This window comes from Scatophagus argus, chromosome 8 (assembly GCF_020382885.2).
Source record: "Scatophagus argus isolate fScaArg1 chromosome 8, fScaArg1.pri, whole genome shotgun sequence".
Taxonomy (NCBI): Eukaryota; Metazoa; Chordata; class Actinopteri; family Scatophagidae; genus Scatophagus; species Scatophagus argus.
Window position 1 is genome coordinate 6,979,487 of NC_058500.1, and position 16,468 is coordinate 6,995,954.

Genomic DNA, 16,468 nt, shown 5'->3' on the forward strand with positions numbered 1-16,468 from the left:
TGAGGGGGAGAAGAGACTTTCTTAAGCTTTTGGTATTGATTATCTGTTTTCACTTTCTAATACATTTCACTGCTGCTGCATTATTTATCTATTATGAGTTTTACTGTGAGCCCTCCAGTTTTGAATGCACGAACCCTAAAGTACACATTTGGCCGTGGGCAGAGATTTCAATGGGCAGATTTAAAGTGTGTGATTCATGGTTTGTACTATACCCCATAACTGCTTGTATTTGCCTTGTAATCATCCTGTAAGCTATTTGAGCTGCATCATTGCCCTCAAATGAAATGAAACAGGTGCTTGGAAGACATGGTCAGTGAAGGAGGCACCCAAAAACAAATTGCGATTTAATTAACAACACAGAAATGGATGCAAAAGTATAAATCGGGGAGACAGTTTGTGTGTTGTAATAGAGTACGTAAGAAGTGGTATCAACATTAGCAACTGCAGAAAAAAGGTAAGAGAGCATTTGAATAGCTTTTCTCTGTTGTTTAGAGAATAGAAAGGAGTGGATTTGTTTTGCTTGTCCTTATTTCAAGGCAGTGGTTGCTCTTGCTTTTAAGCCAAAGGGACCAGACCAGGCTGCTCTATAAACCTACCTTGCAAGGTTCCAGATGTATTTTTATTTTTAAGACCAAAGTGCCTTCGAGATCTGTCGTTACAGGTGCTCACTATGTAACATCTTTGTATTCTGTACCTGCTCTCATGTTATTCCTCAGGCTTTTCAAAAGTCTGTCATCTCTGCTGATGGATGGCGCCTGGGGACTGTAGCAGCAAACCCGAACATTCAACTCCTTCCCTTCAGATTTCACATTATTCAGCATTCAACTCCAGTTTACACTTCGCCAGAGCTTTAATATATTTAAGCAGTGCAGTGAATCTACTACAGCATGCCTTTGCAAAAGTTGTCCGTCTTCTCATTTTATCCCTCTTGTTTGTTATGCTTTGCACTGGAGTGAGCTGTTTAAATATTAACCAGCACGCATGTCAGAGGATGAGCTCATTTTGCTTTGTTCACTCGAGGAAAGCTGAGACCACTGCAGTAAAGTAGTTAGCGCCCCATCACTGACTGCCTGGTATGAACATGCTTTACGTCTGAATCCACTCCTCTGTGTATGTGAGCCTCAATCTCAGAGCCACCATACCCCAGCTACGTTTCAGCAAAGCTGCCATCAGAAGGTTGTCAGGGGACTGGTGATGTTACAAGCCGCATCCCCGACCCCCACCCTAATTCAGTCCAGTGTTTGCCCATCTCAGGGTTGACTGGAGAGCAGTGATGTCTCCAGCTGATTGGCTCTGTGCCTGCTGTCTCTTGTACTTTTCCCGTCTCTGCTGATCAACTTCGTCAAAGTGAAAGAGATGGTGGAAGAGGGCAAAGGAAACTAAAAGAAAAGATGGAAATACAGAAGCTGCAGAAGCTCCAGAGGAAAGAATGCGATTAATGAGGGGTGGGAGATCTGTAGCTGAAACGGTAGCTCGCACCGACAAAGAGCAGCCACCTGCAGTGTTTCAGAGAGAGGGAGGGAGGAGTGGAGACGCACATGCAATGAGGGGAGAGAGAGAGAGAGAGAGAGAGAGAGTGAGTAAGGGAGGAGAGACGAATTGCAGGCAGCAGAATTGTGAACAGCCCGGACAATAGAAGGACGCCACCTCGGCATCTGTAGGGTTGGGTGGTCCATTCCTCAGCCTAGACTGGACTGCAGGGATTGGACCGCAGAAGTGGATGCTGCTGGATGCATCTCGCAGACTGAGACGAGACACTTTTAGCACTCTCTTTCCTGCAGAGGAGTTCATCCTGGGGCCCAGCTATTACCAAAGTGCTCATTGAAGTAGCTGATTGGATCCCTGACTGGATTTTTTTTCCCAAGCCTATTGAGTGACCAAAATGGGATTTATGACATGGGAATCTCCAGTAAAACAGGACTGATGAAAAAAGCATTAAAATGTGCTTCTGCTCATTCATTTCAGGTTATGAGATGTTTGTCATTTCAAGTTAACAGATTTGTTTATGTGTTGTCCTGCACAGGACAAAACATATCCAGCTCATATTTGACTCTTTCTTAGGAGCAGGAAAGTAATTTGCTCTGTTAACTTTTACTTGTGGTTGAGGTACAGTTATCAAATTTATCAAGTTTAAAATGATTCCCACGACAGAGAGTAATACGTGCTGTTTGCATTGAAAGTGAGTTGAAACATACCGATATGTTCACAGGAGTAGAGGCAGTCATCTGTCCTTTTACGGGATCATCTCAGCTTTCTTCCTCAGTCAGTTTCAGCTCGTGACCGTTGTGTTGCAGATTTCTGTCTGTCCCGCCACTCTCTATGCAAACACTGCTGTGTTCGTGAGGTAGATTCCTCTTTGCACTGCGCGTTGTGGGCTATACGCTTGAGTAGTTTTCGTCCGGGAATCAGGGATGAGCATGTTTGGTAATTAACTGTCTCCGGCTTCTTCACTACAAGTTTGAAAGAAGTTTTCACGTGGATGAAACACATTACCTTCCCTGAAAAAACAAATCCCTTCTCTTTGATCCCATCTGTTTCAAACTAGCATCTTAGCTAAATCAGCTACAAGGTTTTATTTTTGGACAGAAACTGCTACCTCCTGATGTGGGACATTTTGGAGCTTTTGCAAGTTGGACATGAACTGCTTTGTTATAGTTGCCCAAATTAAGTGATGCAGTATCTTGTTGATTTCTGAATGTGTTTTCAGCATCTTCCTGGCTGACTATCATTGCTAGAAAAATTGGTGGATATTAGCATATAGTCCACCAGCTCATATCTCTTTTAACACCCCCCCCCCCCTACTCCTGAGATCAGGGGTACTTGAATTCATCTTGAGTGAGTGTGGTTCAGCCCCCCGCTGCCCTGCGGGAGCTGACACCCAGTCCACAAAGAACACTGTCTTCCCCGACTTCCTGTTGCTGGTGCGCTCGGCTCTGCTGGCCGAGAATGATGTGGCAATGCCACGTCTCATCCTCAGAGTGCCGCTGCTACCGGCTTAAAGGGTTCTCCCTCCTGAAGCGCTTTCCCCTGTCGGCAGGTGCTGCGGGCCGCCTGCTGGACCAGCCTGTGGGAGACTGGCTGGAGCATGTGGGACTGCCGCAGTACGAGAGCAAACTACTCCTGAACGGCTTTGACGACCTGCACTACATGGTGAGTGTCTTACATTATATCCAGACTGACCTCAACTGACCCTAATGCTCTGGACTGTCTCATGTCTGTCCTCGCTGTTATCTTTTTTTCTCGTCTTCCACTGCACACTCCTTCTTAATTTTGTGTCTTTGTGCATTAATCCAATTGATGCCAGCACCCATTAGCAGTGAGATGATCCCATTAGCTTCGTCTGAACTTCAATTAGCTGAAATCCTGTAATGACCTCACTCACTTTATCCTCTGACTTGTTTTTTCACGAGTTACACGATTTTATTGTTTATTGTGGGTGGATTCAGAGCACAGTTCGGTATGACTCATTACATCACATTCTTTATAAAAGTCACAATATTCACTACTTGATTCACTGATGAAACCTTTCCTCCCGTTCTTATGACAGGCTGTAAGGCAGAACATTCATTGATGTTTGCTAGATTCATGCATCCCTTCAGCTAGACAATACCCAATTTGATCTGTGCTGTCAATTATTTTGTTTACAACAACTTTGACATCATTACGTCTGGTTGCGTGTTGAATCAGGTTTATCCTGCACTCTCAGTCTCCAGCTCAGGAGGCTGCTGTTGTGGCCTGTCACTTAGAATCAGTGGGCTGGCTGCCTATGAAAAGCAGCTGATGCCTGGCCAGGACGCAGGACCACCTTGGTGAGCAATGGGATGCTGTTGCCAGGCTGACAAGTTTTATAGAGCACACAGTGTGCGACGCCACTGTGAGTCGGCTCTGTTGCTTTTGTCAGTAATGAGGACTGATAGGCAAGAGAATGAGAAACCCAGCTGGTAGGCCGAGCCAGTGTGTATGTTGGAGACAGCAGTCTATCTATCTAGCCTATCACACACTTTTTGTTTGACGCATGAGAAGCCATGTGTTTGCTGGTTTTTAATCCCATCCAGACTCCACACTTGGTTTGATTCCCTGACCAAGAGTTTGACGAGAAAACGTTCATGTACCTGTAGGTAGACAAAACTCACAAACATTCAATTTTAAAAAAAAAACCTACAAGGGCAAATCACCACAGATTCATCCAGATCCACAGCACTACAGGGTACACGGTTTCTTCACTCTTTACAAAAGTCTCAAATCACCGACAAAAACATTTACTGTGTAATGCTGAAGAAGTCAGGGTAAATTTGTGTACAAATTCAGCAATCGGCTCAATATTAAGACCACCTTTTGTCCCTGAGCTGTGACCCTTCTGAAGACGTGCATACAGTGTGGGTGAGGCTCAGTATTGTTCAGTTTCCGGAGTCAGATATCCAAACATGTTTGCTTTCTTGAACATATCTGCGGTCTTGTGTTGCTGTACAGTCTTGTGTGTTCAACAAATTATCATTGAGACTAATGAGTCAAATCTTTTACTGCCTGATTTGGTCAAATCGTGTTACCTTTGCAAACCTAAAGGGAAAAATCACAATCATTTTTTTTTTCCTACCTGTTATCCAGCAGCATGTTGTATCTTCAAAGGTGTTGTAATGATCCGACAGAAGTTTCCTCTCTGCCTGGAAAAGATCAGATGTTTGCCTCGTATCTCGTATTTCCTCAGACTGGCGGGCTGAGAAACGCAGTCCCAAGTTAAACCAAACCACACAGTGATATGAGTTGCATTGATATCAACGTGTACAGTATAGTTGGTCGGTCGACAGATGACTCTAGACTTCATGTAATTAATATGAGCCACCGTCCTTTTGGCGATTACAACACTGATGAAGTCACTTTATCCTTCTCGTCAGGTGTTTCTCTTGTTGTGTCTCCATGTATTTCAGAGTTGAAAGTGTCAGGGTCAGTGTTTCTTTGCTATTTAAGGTGTGCAAATTAGGTTTTCTTTGATTTCTCCAGTGAGCAGATTTTGTTTCACTAAGGCTCAGTGCTCGTGTATGGCATGGATTCATCTTATAGCTGTATGAGCCAGCTGTTTCCAATTTGAATAATGAATAATCTTTAATCTACTTTACATAACTTGAAAGTAGAGTGTTCCTCAATGTATCAGCCTCCCTCCTTCTCACCCGGTGTCATCAACACCCAGGTTTAATTCCGTGTTAAAGCCTCTGAAGTTACTCTGTGAGTTTAATCTTCCTACTGTCTTTTTTAGTCTTTCACACTCTCCTTCCTCAGCCCTGAGTCTTTTTTTTTCCCTCAAAGCGGAGAGATGGCAATTTTTCTATCGTTAAACACGGCTTACAGACCACCTGGCTGCCTGAAATCACTAGAGGATTTAGAAAAAAAAAAAGAAGCTGTAACCTTTTAAAGAGCACTTGCTTCCTTCAGTAACTGTTGACCTTTCTTAAGAATCTCAGCTGGAAATGAGAATTACCCTCTGAGTCACCTTGTCTCGGCTAAACTTTTCTAATTGCACTTAATTTGCTCTTGTGTCTTCAAGTGGAAGGAACAGGAGCAGGTTGTTTCATTGTTGACAGACAGGTTGTTTTGGGTTTTTATTAGTAGCACCAGCCTTCAGGCACCCAAAATGTTCAATATTAAATTCAGAGAATTCAGAGATAAACTACCGCGTTAATAAGTTGTGTGAAATATATAAGAAAACCAATAATTTGTAAAATAAGAACATCCAATGCATGATTATGAAATGTTATTTCCTCAGTCTCATGTTCATGCTAACATAGCTCATTATTGTGTGATTAAATTTAGTAGCTATATTTCAACAATAAAGCTCCGATCAAATTGAAAATAAGAGTGATGACATAACATTTCACTACAAGGAGGTGGAGTTTTGATGATTCCATCAAAATTATTATTTCGCAATTTATTGGCCCACTTTTTCAGACTTTTAGGATTACGGATATTTTCACCATTGCAAGGTAATGGGTCACGTTTCTTTCATCATGAAATGGGAAAATTTCACTCAGCAGCACACTGTGCTGGTCTCCTGAAATGATCTGAAGGCATTTTTTAATCTTCCCATGGGTATGAGCTGCTCTGAGAAACAGAGGTTGAGAAACAGCATGTCAGCTGTAGACTGAGATCACTAATTAAACAGTGTTTACTCTGCGAGTCGGACTGCTGTGATCTCTGTCTCCCCTGCAGGCTCTAGAAGTGGATCAATAGCAGCAGTGATTGTATTGTGTTAAAGCACCGAAGCAGAGACCTGCCTCTGCTGAAAAAGGCTGGGTGCTTTTTATCGACTCGTGGAGTAAATGTCCCAGTGAAACGAGCTCTGCGTGGCTGTGCGGTTCTGCAGTCGTCGCTGGCTCTGACAAAGTTACGCCCGTTGAAATGAAACTGCTCCTTGTCTCTCGACTTCTGCCTCAGAGCTTCTGGTGGCTGTGTCGTCAGCTGTGACAGGGTCAGGCAACAGAGCTCCAAGTTAGTTCGTATTCGAGGCACCAGTGCTCTTCTGCGCGGACGTCACCTTGTATGAAGCTGGCATTCATGGAGCCAACCAGAGAAGAGCAAATTTGCCTTAAGTTTCAAGTCAGTGGAGGTGACTGAGTGCTGACTAGAAGCAGAACTTTGTTTAAAAAAAAAACAAAACATCAATTCAACTGTGTCACCTTTTTTTTGTTACTCTCCTCCCTTTTCTCCAGTCCTTGTTGTTATTGTGGAAAGAGTCAAAGCCTGCAGACAAATTGGATATTCAGTAATGGCTTCATGCATTAGAAGCTCAAAGATTGGGAATGGATTCATTGATTTTTCTGTTGGGGTAATGGTGGTGAATTATTGTCCATTTACCCTTGTGTAAAACATTTGTGCAGGATTTGGATGGAATAGATGGTTCTTTTTAAATGATTTTTTTTCATCTTTGCACACAGTGTCCTCACAGTGTTTTTCCACAGGCCCAAGTTGCCTGACAGCCTGTTGAAGAGGACAAACTATGATTTTTCCGTGCAGTCCGTGAGCCGTCCTTCAGACAGTCAGGATTGAGCGATCTGTGCCCTCGAGCCTCTAGCCTGAATTCACAGTGCTTTCAAACCAGAGGGACGGCTGTGGTTGTTGGATAGGCTGTTGAGAGAGCAGCGTTTTAACGAGAGGACAGGGGAGAGCAGAGATGGATGGGCCACACAAGCCCAGACACAGATCCACCTGGCTTGCACCAATCTAGATGTATCCTTCTCACCCTTGTTGTGCTGATGTAAGCTTTCTGTAGTCTCACTTTTAGACCTGCTCAGCCTGTTGTGAGGGAAAAAAAGGGGACCACATTAGTCAGAATTTTCCCCACGGAGTTGTCACCACCACATCTCTCAAGTCGCTGTGTGCTTTCAAAGCCTTTGTGCGGAGACAAATGGCTCATCAAGATATAGCAGAGGTGAATGCAATATTTATGTTGTGGGAGATGGAAGCTTCATGAACTCAGCTACTTTTCAAAGACTTGATGAGCCCTTTCAAGCAGCTTTCATCTCAGACGAGGGTTCATATTAAAGTCACTGCGTTCAGTTGGGTCTGGGTCACGTCAGGAAAATGCTGGTTAGGGCTGCAGCCAACAGTCATTTTCATTAGCAAATAATCTGCCAGGTAATTTCTCAATTATTCAATGAATTTTCCGTTAACAGTCTTCTGTAGCTCAAGGTGACATCTTGAAATAATTTGTTTTGTCGGGCCAACAGCCTAAAACCAACAGATATTCAGTTTACTACCTCCGAGGACGCATCAGAACAGTCGCACATTACATCTCTGTTGATCAACTAAAGGATTAATCTTATCTTTTCTGCTCTAATATGGATTGAAACAAATCCTAGAAATTCACATAAATTGGCTCAGCTTCCAGTTTTGTCAGTTAGGGCTGCAACTAAAGGTCCTCGATCTGTGAAACGCTTGCTAGCTTGCAGTTAACATTTTGCATTTTTTGTTTGACGTGTGCCTTAAGCATTCAATCAATAATTGAAACAGTGGATGATTGATTGTATGTGAATCGACTAGTTGATTGATGAATAGACTAATTATTTCAGCACTAATGTATGTCTCTACCAAACCCAACATGATCCAGCAGGGCTTTGTTTTTTTGTTTTTGTTTTTTTTTGGGTTTTTTTTTAATAATAGATATTTTGTGTACAAAAATAGATTCAGTTAATTAGTTCTGTGTTTACCTTTATGATGGATATTATAAACAGCAGCTCTCAAAACTCTATGAAGTTCGATCAACTGAAAACATCAAAGTAAAGCTCTCAGCATACACTGGAAACATATAAGAAATAAAATAGCTGCATTAAAACACACCGACCAGAATAAATAAGTGCAGAAAACCGCAGAGGAAATGGGGGCAAAGATTGTAGACTCAGTCTGTTATAGCTATATTTCCCCTCACAGAGCCATTTATCAGTTAATCTCCAGTGGGACAGTAATGCAATGATCCACGCACTGTGAAAGCTCTATTATCCATCCGGCTCTCCAAATAGTTTCAATCCTCAGCCAGAGAGGCAGCGATGGGCGTGTTGCTGTTCAGAGATAATGGGCTTTAAGTTGTCAGTTTAGTGCGAGGCATTAACAGAGCAAAGAGTTGCGTCATAATGTCTTGTGCTAAATATGAGCTCACCATCATTACAACCGACGTAACTTCCTGCCCTAATCGTTTTGCTCCCATCTTTATTTCCTCCTTTCTGTCTGTAACCGTTTTGTTTTTCTGTCTGTCTGTCTGTCTTTCTGTCCATCCATCTTTCCCTTGGTTGGTCTTTTTGTCTTATTTCTGTCCATCTTCCCTTTCGTTTGACCGTTTCTCCTTGCCTTTCTGTCTCTCTTATTGTCCATATTTCTTTTACTTTGTCTTTCTGATCTTTCCTTTGTCTCTATCTCTACCTGCCCATCTTTATTTCTACCTGTCAGTACTTTTCTTTCCCTTAACCAAACTACTCATGTTACCCACATGTGCACTCTGACTATTGTATCGTTGTAAAACTGCACATCGTTGACTCACTCAACAAAATTGTGATTAACGTCGTGATCCTACAAGCAGCATTACGCAGATTACTCTGCAGTTTTTACTCTCACTGACAGGCTCTCCCCCCTGTCTGCTCATCTTTCCCAACCCTTGTTTGCATCTACAGCCTCTGCATGAAAAACAGACTGTCAGGTTTGACCTACACATAGCTCTCTCTTCTGTCCTGTTACGGCTGTGTGTGTGTGTGTGCATTTGTGTGTACGCCATAGGATTAACTTGAGGTTTGTATTGAAGAGTCGGCCACATGTGCCCTGATCCCTCACAGTCCTGAGGTAGCATCTTGGAGCATCATGATACTTAAACGCTTGAGATTTAGTTGCTGACCTGGTTTTTAGAAGGAGCACCAATGGCATTTATGAATCACTGTTCTACAGTCAATAAAATGAACTCGAAGCTCTTACTGACGTCCTACTGGTCACCTGAGTTGTAATGGTTTGTAATAACTCGTTTAGTTTGACTGTCAGACCATTAGATCACCCGAAAGGATGACGCTAATGAACGATGTTCACTGTGGAAATAGAGGCTCTTGTTTTACATGTCGCGGTGTTTTGACCCCCACCACCACCACCACCACCCCGCAGCCATCACTTACAGTCAACTATCGACACAGTAGCATCCTACCCCTCCATCTTATACCAATGACCGCACTGCAGCTCTGACATTGATTTATCGCTCCTTTTCCCATTATCCATTACCTGCCACACGGTCCCAGAGGTGGTACTGTGTGTAACCAAAGACGGGATTGACCATCGTCCACAGTCCACTCACATCCCTGTCAGTCCCCTCCCCCCACATCTCATTTAAGGGGTTATCGACGTGGCCCCCTGTACCGCAGTCAGAAGGTTGGGTCCCAGGGAGGAGTCTGAAGATCTCGCTCAAGAGTAAATGACCCCTTTTCTGCAATGGTGGCGTTACTGGTGATCAATACTTAACCTGCAGCATAGGCTCTTCTCGTGGACGATTTGTCTAAACTAGATGTAACATTGGAGCCAAACGGTCTTTGTTTATATGTATGACTTCTTACATTATGTTGCAACATGTTTTGGCTGAAATTGACTTGATTGACTTGATCAGTTGATTCATTTCGAAAGACTCGTATTATTTACCAGACATCCTGTTTTTTGTATTTTTCTTCTGTAGGGAAGCAATGTAATGGAGGACCAGGACTTGAGAGAGATTGGGATCATAGACCCAAGCCACAGAAAGAAGATCCTGCATGCAGCCCGTTCATTACCCAAGGTGACAAATCACTGATCACTACTTCAGTAATTATGTCAGCATAGTGTAGCCTGATCCAGTGTTTTGCATTGCATCTGATGTTGGCTCACAAGAGCTAATTTCCCCATAAGACCAAGGCAGTAGTGCACCAGTGGAAAGTAACTAAATACATTTGATGAGCCATCTTTGTGCAGAATGAGTGCTTCTATTTTTGATATTTTAAGTACATTTAAGTAATGATAGATGTGTACTATTATTCAAGTCAGATTTTGAGTTCAAGACTTTAACTTGTAACTTGTTTATTAACATTGTTTTTTGGTACTTTTACTGAAGTTAAAGATATAAAGATATATCTTTCACCACTGCAGTACATCTAAGCTATAGTCTGGTGCCTCCTTCATGTCGTCCAGTATTCATGTTTGGGGTTACTGAGGTTACTGAAGTCGAGTTTCTTCAAAGAGTCAGGCATGGAAATTGATTAAAAATGCAGCATATGTGCCAACACGTTTTCTCGCAGGCCCTTGGAAGCATCATTGAATGATAAAGTCTTCTCCTACAGGTGAAAGCGCTGGGCTGTGACGGCAGCAGTTCCCTGTCCTCTTGGCTGGAGAATCTGGGCCTGCACGAGTACTTGCACAACTTCCTTGCCAGTGGCTACCGGTCCCTAGACTGTGTCAAAAACCTGTGGGAACTGGAAATTGTCAATGTGAGTCACAGTGACGTACAGGGACTACGGAGAATGTCGGAGGGTGAAATTAGTTTTACAGTGTGTTTAAGGAAATCCAGGCTAAGAGACAAGTTTGACAGTTTACTCCAGCTTCAGGTTTAAAAGACAGGAAACTCACACTTACAAGGTGATTACACAAAACTTTGGTGTTTATTATGAGGGAAGCTGTTTTCCAGTGCTTCGCTTGGTTAAAGGTTTACGGGTCAGGAAACAAACCATTTAAGTTATCAATGTGGCAAAGTTATATAAAGGCAAGAAAATAAAATAGTAAAACAATGATGTAAAGAGTTATTATACAATCAAACATTTAGGCTCCCACTTAAGGTTAGAGGCTTTAAGCCTTAAGGCAACGTTGTAATGCTCAGTTAAACATCAGAGTATTTAGCTTCTTGGTCTGCCTCCCTCGATTGCTGCCCCACATGCTCACCACATAGTTTTCTCTTTCCTCCAGGTGCTAAAGATCTCCCTACTTGGTCACAGGAAACGCATCATTGCTTCTTTGGCAGAAAGGCCCTATGAGGAGCCTCCAGTCAAGCCTCCTCGTTTGTCTCAGATCAGGGTAAGTATCTTCAGACACCCGCAGGGCTTTAGGAGTAGCTTTCACAGTCGTGTGCGTTTTTTCTTTTCCAATATTTTGAAACGTGGGGTAAGAAGGCATGAATGAGGGCCACGTCTCAGTCTGTTTGTTTTTAGCCTGCAAAGATTGCAGGTTTTTGCAAAAGATGAAGAGCAATCTTACAACAACTAACAGTGTCCGACTCTCTCCTGTCTCTCCAGTGCCATGACCTGCCCGGATCCCAGACCTCGTCTCCCCTCAGTCAAATGGAATCCTACACAGGACGCTCAATGGACCCTCTGCTGCCAGCAGGAGAGCTTGGGAGGAAAAAAGTGCCAGATACTGACTTTGATGTCACCCAAAGACATCACGGCGATCGACACAGATCGCAAGTATGTTTTGGGTTGATCTGTATCCCCTCATTTCATCAGCACATTATGGTCTCCAGTATGTCGTGTAGTGGTTGTAGTTTATCTCTGCCAGTCTAATAATAATACCTGTATTTTCCAGGAATGGTATGAAGAACGGCATCGAGAGCCCCGTCTGACCCTGCGGCCACCTAGTCTGGCTGCCCCGTATGCACCGGTCCAGAACTGGCATCATCAACCAGAGAAACTCATCTTTGAATCCTGCGCCTATGAAGCCAGTGTACGTCCACGCCTTTCTCCTTCGTACACGATGTGGTTTTCAGTGAGCGATACACATCAACATCTCTTCTGTTCCCTTGCAGTATCTTGGTTCCATGCTTATTAAGGATCTTCGGGGCACCGAGTCCACGCAGGATGCCTGTGCCAAAATGCGGGTATGTTACATGTTTCCAATCTAAAAGGACAGACAGCGGACATACAACACATATAGAATAAAAACAGTAAATCACCTTAATGTTCTGTGTTCTTCTTCCTAAAGAGGTCGACAGAACAAATGAGAAAAGTCCCTACAATCGTCCTCTCGATCACCTACAAGGGTGTGAAGTTCATTGATGCAGCCAACAAGGTGAGCCGCTGCATGCACACACTGCGTTTAATCTTCAGAGTCAGGTTGCACGTCTAATTGAACCCATTGAAAATAAAAGTATGTCTTCTTTTCGTAACATTTTGAGATCACATGCATGAAGAGCGCCGCCGTCAAACATCACACTGCTTCGTTTCTGTGACTGTAAATGTCATGGCTTCCGTTTTATGTCAGATTTGTTCACATTCGTATTTTCTGAGAGGGAGCAAGTCTGCTCATACTGACATTTATTTGACATTAATAAAAAAGACTCTTAAAGGCTGCCTTGGAAGCTGAGCTTGGTATTACTTTGTATGGCTGCACTTTACTGCAATGGCTGTGAAACATGATTTATGCCTCAGTGTCTCCTCTTCACTGCCCGTTTCTTGTCATATTTAGATTTTGTCCTAATGGCGGCCCTCATAGCTTTGACTCTCTGTCTTGCTTGGGTTAATGTTCTGTTTGTGTTGTGATAATCATATCAAATAGAAACTAAAGTCCTATGTTGCCTCTCTTCTCGACGCAGAACATCATCGCGGAGCACGAGATCCGGAATATCTCGTGTGCAGCCCAAGACCCAGAGGACTTGTGCACATTTGCCTACATCACCAAGGACCTGCAGACCAGCCACCACTACTGCCATGTGTTCAGCACCATAGACGTGGTAAGGATGCCCTCGTCCTCCAGTCCCCTGTGACCAACTGAAAACACTCGGGCTTCTCTGTCTCAGGGTGAACTATGTCACCTTAATCTGACTTGACTTCTGATTTAACATTAACAAGATGAAAGAATGATGAATTCCTCCTACTTATGTCGAGTATCTGTGACAGCCTGAACGGTCAACACTGTTATCTCCAGACTTTCCTATCTCCCCAAGGTGTCACGCTTCAGTTGGAGCTGATTGCCTGCTCGTAAACACAGTCCTGCTCTAACCCTCTATTACCTGCTCTGCCCCCACCTACCCACCGATTGAATGATTATCGTCCTAATCTGCCTCATAATACTGCAGGGTCATTCCAGACTAGAGCCAGCATAACAGTACTCTGTTTCCTCTGGGTTACAGTGACTCTCTAAACTGTGTGCTGCCCTCTGAGAGGCTGAAACAAGAGGCTTTGATAACGATTAAAGGCCACAACAGTCGTGGAATGCAATCTGTTATTTTAAACTGGAATGATTGTTTTCCTGCTGCTGTCAGCCTCTAGCAGACACCAGCCTCACCGCACAAAGAGGGAACACAGAGCTGATCACGTCTGTCAGGCAAGAGGCGCATCTAGGCTTGAAGTAAACAGACAATGTATTCATCTCAGGGCAGGTTCTTCATTAAAGGACATCCGCAGCTCCGTGTTCTGTGTCTGCTTCCGCCGCACGATTCATGCGATTGCTCTTTTGACCTCCTCAGGCGTGAAGTGTGAAGCTTGAATCCTCTGTCGTTAGTCTGGGGTGCTTGTTCATATGTGGAAGCTGTCAGTGTATAACAATAGAGTGCAGCAACAGCTTTAATACTAAGCTACGGTGGATGTATCTATTTCAGTTACTGAAGGGAGCTGCTTGCTGCTGCAAAACACTTTAGAGTTTACAGCCACTTCTCCTTGTTATGCACAGCTTTTTTTTTTTTTTTTAAGGAGTTTAAGAAGAAAGAAACTTTGTTCTGTTATATTTTGCCCTGTCACTGCAAACTGATTATGGTGTTGTTTTTTTAGCCTGGGAGACTCGAAGTCCAGAATACTTAAAGAGACCTGCTCTGCCTCTTTCTTCCTCTGCATACAGAACCTGACCTATGAGATTATACTGACGCTTGGCCAGGCGTTTGAGGTAGCCTATCAGCTGGCTCTGCAGGCCCAAAGGACCAAACAGCACCAGAACCTCCCAGTCGGAGCCAGTTCAGAGGTCATCGAGACCAAGTCCAGCCGACCTGTACCCAGACCACGAGGCAGCGTACGGAAGTCAGGGGTGAGTTGGACATGAAACACGTAGACCACACACTATACATATATACATGTGTGAATGTTCAGTTGTTCAGTGACAACAGAGGCACAAAGACTAATCTGCCTTCTGATACTGTGGTGGAAGAGACGGGTGTATGCAACAGCAGGAAGTTCATTATTGTCGTCTGGTCCACCGATTCTGCCTGCTTATCAAGACAGTCAGCAGTGGGACGAGATTCACAGCTCATGGAGCTAATAAGGGGACTTTAAAACTCTTAGCGCCTGATTTCCGTCAGAATTCGGACTCAGTTTTATGGTCATTCAGAACATCTGAACACACAGATGTGGTACACACATTTTCGGTTTCAGATGGACTCCGATGTCCATCACTCTTAAATCTGCTTACAAATTACAGAAAAAGACGCTCCTTGTAATTCCCGGACTCGGCTGGGAATCCTCAAATTTAAAGTTTTCTGTAGTGTCAGAGTAATCCGGTGATAGTTTGCTGTGCTTTCATGGGTACATTACAAACAGGAAATGGAAATAGTTAACTCGGCATACTTTAAATGGTGTCAGTTTGCCAAAATGTAAACACATAAACACTTAAAAACACACGGCTCGTGTCATAGCAAACAGACAGACCCTGAAGAAGACCACAGGTCGAAACGTGATGCAGTCAAGCATATACTGTATTACTGAGTCATCCTGACACCTCAGGTCATACTTCTGTTTTTAGTGAAATATAATTCTAGCCTTTTTGACACAAAACATTTGTATCCGTGTACAGCTTTTTGAATTATTATGATTACATTGTGCTGATGTGATGTTTGTCTGGCCATTAGCATTAAACCATCAGGAAGAGAGCTCATGCCGAATTGCAATGAGGTGACAGTCACACATCTCTGTCTGCACCTTAATGAACTCGACGAAATCATTTAAGAATGTGATCTTTACCGTCACTCCTGCTGTGTCTGTCTGTTTCCCCTCACCAGATATGCACATGTTCAACATTTATTTAATCGAGTACACTAGAGAAATGCACACCCACACCTGAGCTGTGTTGGCTGTAACAGATCAGACTCCTCCTGTCTCATGCTACTCAAATCTATGTCAGTTTCTTTCTTTTTTATTCTCTCTCAACCCCTCCTTCTGTCTGTTTCCTTTGTGCTCTTTTTCCTTCTTCTTCTTGTTCTACTTGTTCTTCTTCTCCTCCTCCTCCTCCTCTCCCCCTGCCGGTGTTCATCTCTCCCAGGACTCTCCTCCTCTCGACAGTCGTTGCTGTTACTGTTACACCTGCACCACCCACCGTCCCTCCTTCCTACCGCTGCACTCTGCCAGCCCTGCTGCTCAGGTGCTGCCCTCACATCCCCATCTCACCCTGTCCCATCTGCATCCTTTCACACATCACTCCTTGTACTGTCTTCCTGTTTTTTTCCATAATCTTCCATGTATGTCTTTAACCCATTTTTTTTCTTTGTTTATATATACTGCTGTTGTTGTATATTTTCCTGTCATTTGTATAACAATATTTATGAGCTTAACTTTCCTGCACTTAGCCTCATGGGCACTGATGAAAGCTTTTAAGTATTGGTTTTGACTCGGCGCCCTCTAGTGGCATGTTGGTAGTAACACAGGCAATGTTTCCATTAACAAAAAATCCCATTCGGTGCCAGCAGTTTTATGACTTTGTTCTTCTGAAAATTCAAACGTGAAAGTTTATTTTTGACCTTATTTTAGTGCTTGATACCATTACTCACATTATTTTGTAAACTGCTGTTTTCAAGGTCAAGAATAAATCTTAAAACTAAACTTTTAAGAAGTCCTGAAAGTGCTTAGAGGAATGGACGATTTGAATATCTGCTGCTCCATGAAACCTGAGCAGACTCGTCTTCATCTAGACCATATGATATGGTTGACAACTCCAGAACAAGCTAGTAAAATGAAAATTGTGATGATGTTGTCTGTTACTGAGTTTTGGATGTGACTTTAGAGACTTCAGCATGCAG

The 16,468-nt window shown here is 43.3% G+C and overlaps 1 protein-coding gene across 8 annotated transcripts in view; it reads left to right on the forward strand.

Moving 5' to 3' along the window:
• The window catches only part of LOC124064005 (ankyrin repeat and SAM domain-containing protein 1A-like), a 60,306-nt gene that overhangs the window by 40,629 nt on the left and 3,209 nt on the right, over positions 1-16,468 (forward strand). For 3 of the 8 annotated variants that reach the window (XM_046398175.1, XM_046398176.1, XM_046398178.1), the window contains 11 exons: positions 3,038-3,150; positions 10,187-10,285; positions 10,824-10,970; positions 11,443-11,550; positions 11,769-11,939; positions 12,058-12,195; positions 12,278-12,349; positions 12,454-12,540; positions 13,064-13,201; positions 14,305-14,487; positions 15,715-16,394. In XM_046398175.1, coding sequence (XP_046254131.1) covers positions 3,038-3,150; positions 10,187-10,285; positions 10,824-10,970; positions 11,443-11,550; positions 11,769-11,939; positions 12,058-12,195; positions 12,278-12,349; positions 12,454-12,540; positions 13,064-13,201; positions 14,305-14,487; positions 15,715-16,059 — 1,601 coding nt within the window. In that variant the 3' untranslated portion in view covers positions 16,060-16,394. Of the gene's footprint in view, positions 1-3,037; positions 3,151-10,186; positions 10,286-10,823; positions 10,971-11,442; positions 11,551-11,768; positions 11,940-12,057; positions 12,196-12,277; positions 12,350-12,453; positions 12,541-13,063; positions 13,202-14,304; positions 14,488-15,714; positions 16,395-16,468 lie in introns of those variants that run through there. The other 5 variants (XM_046398179.1, XM_046398180.1, XM_046398181.1 and 2 more) reach the window with 2 other exon arrangements.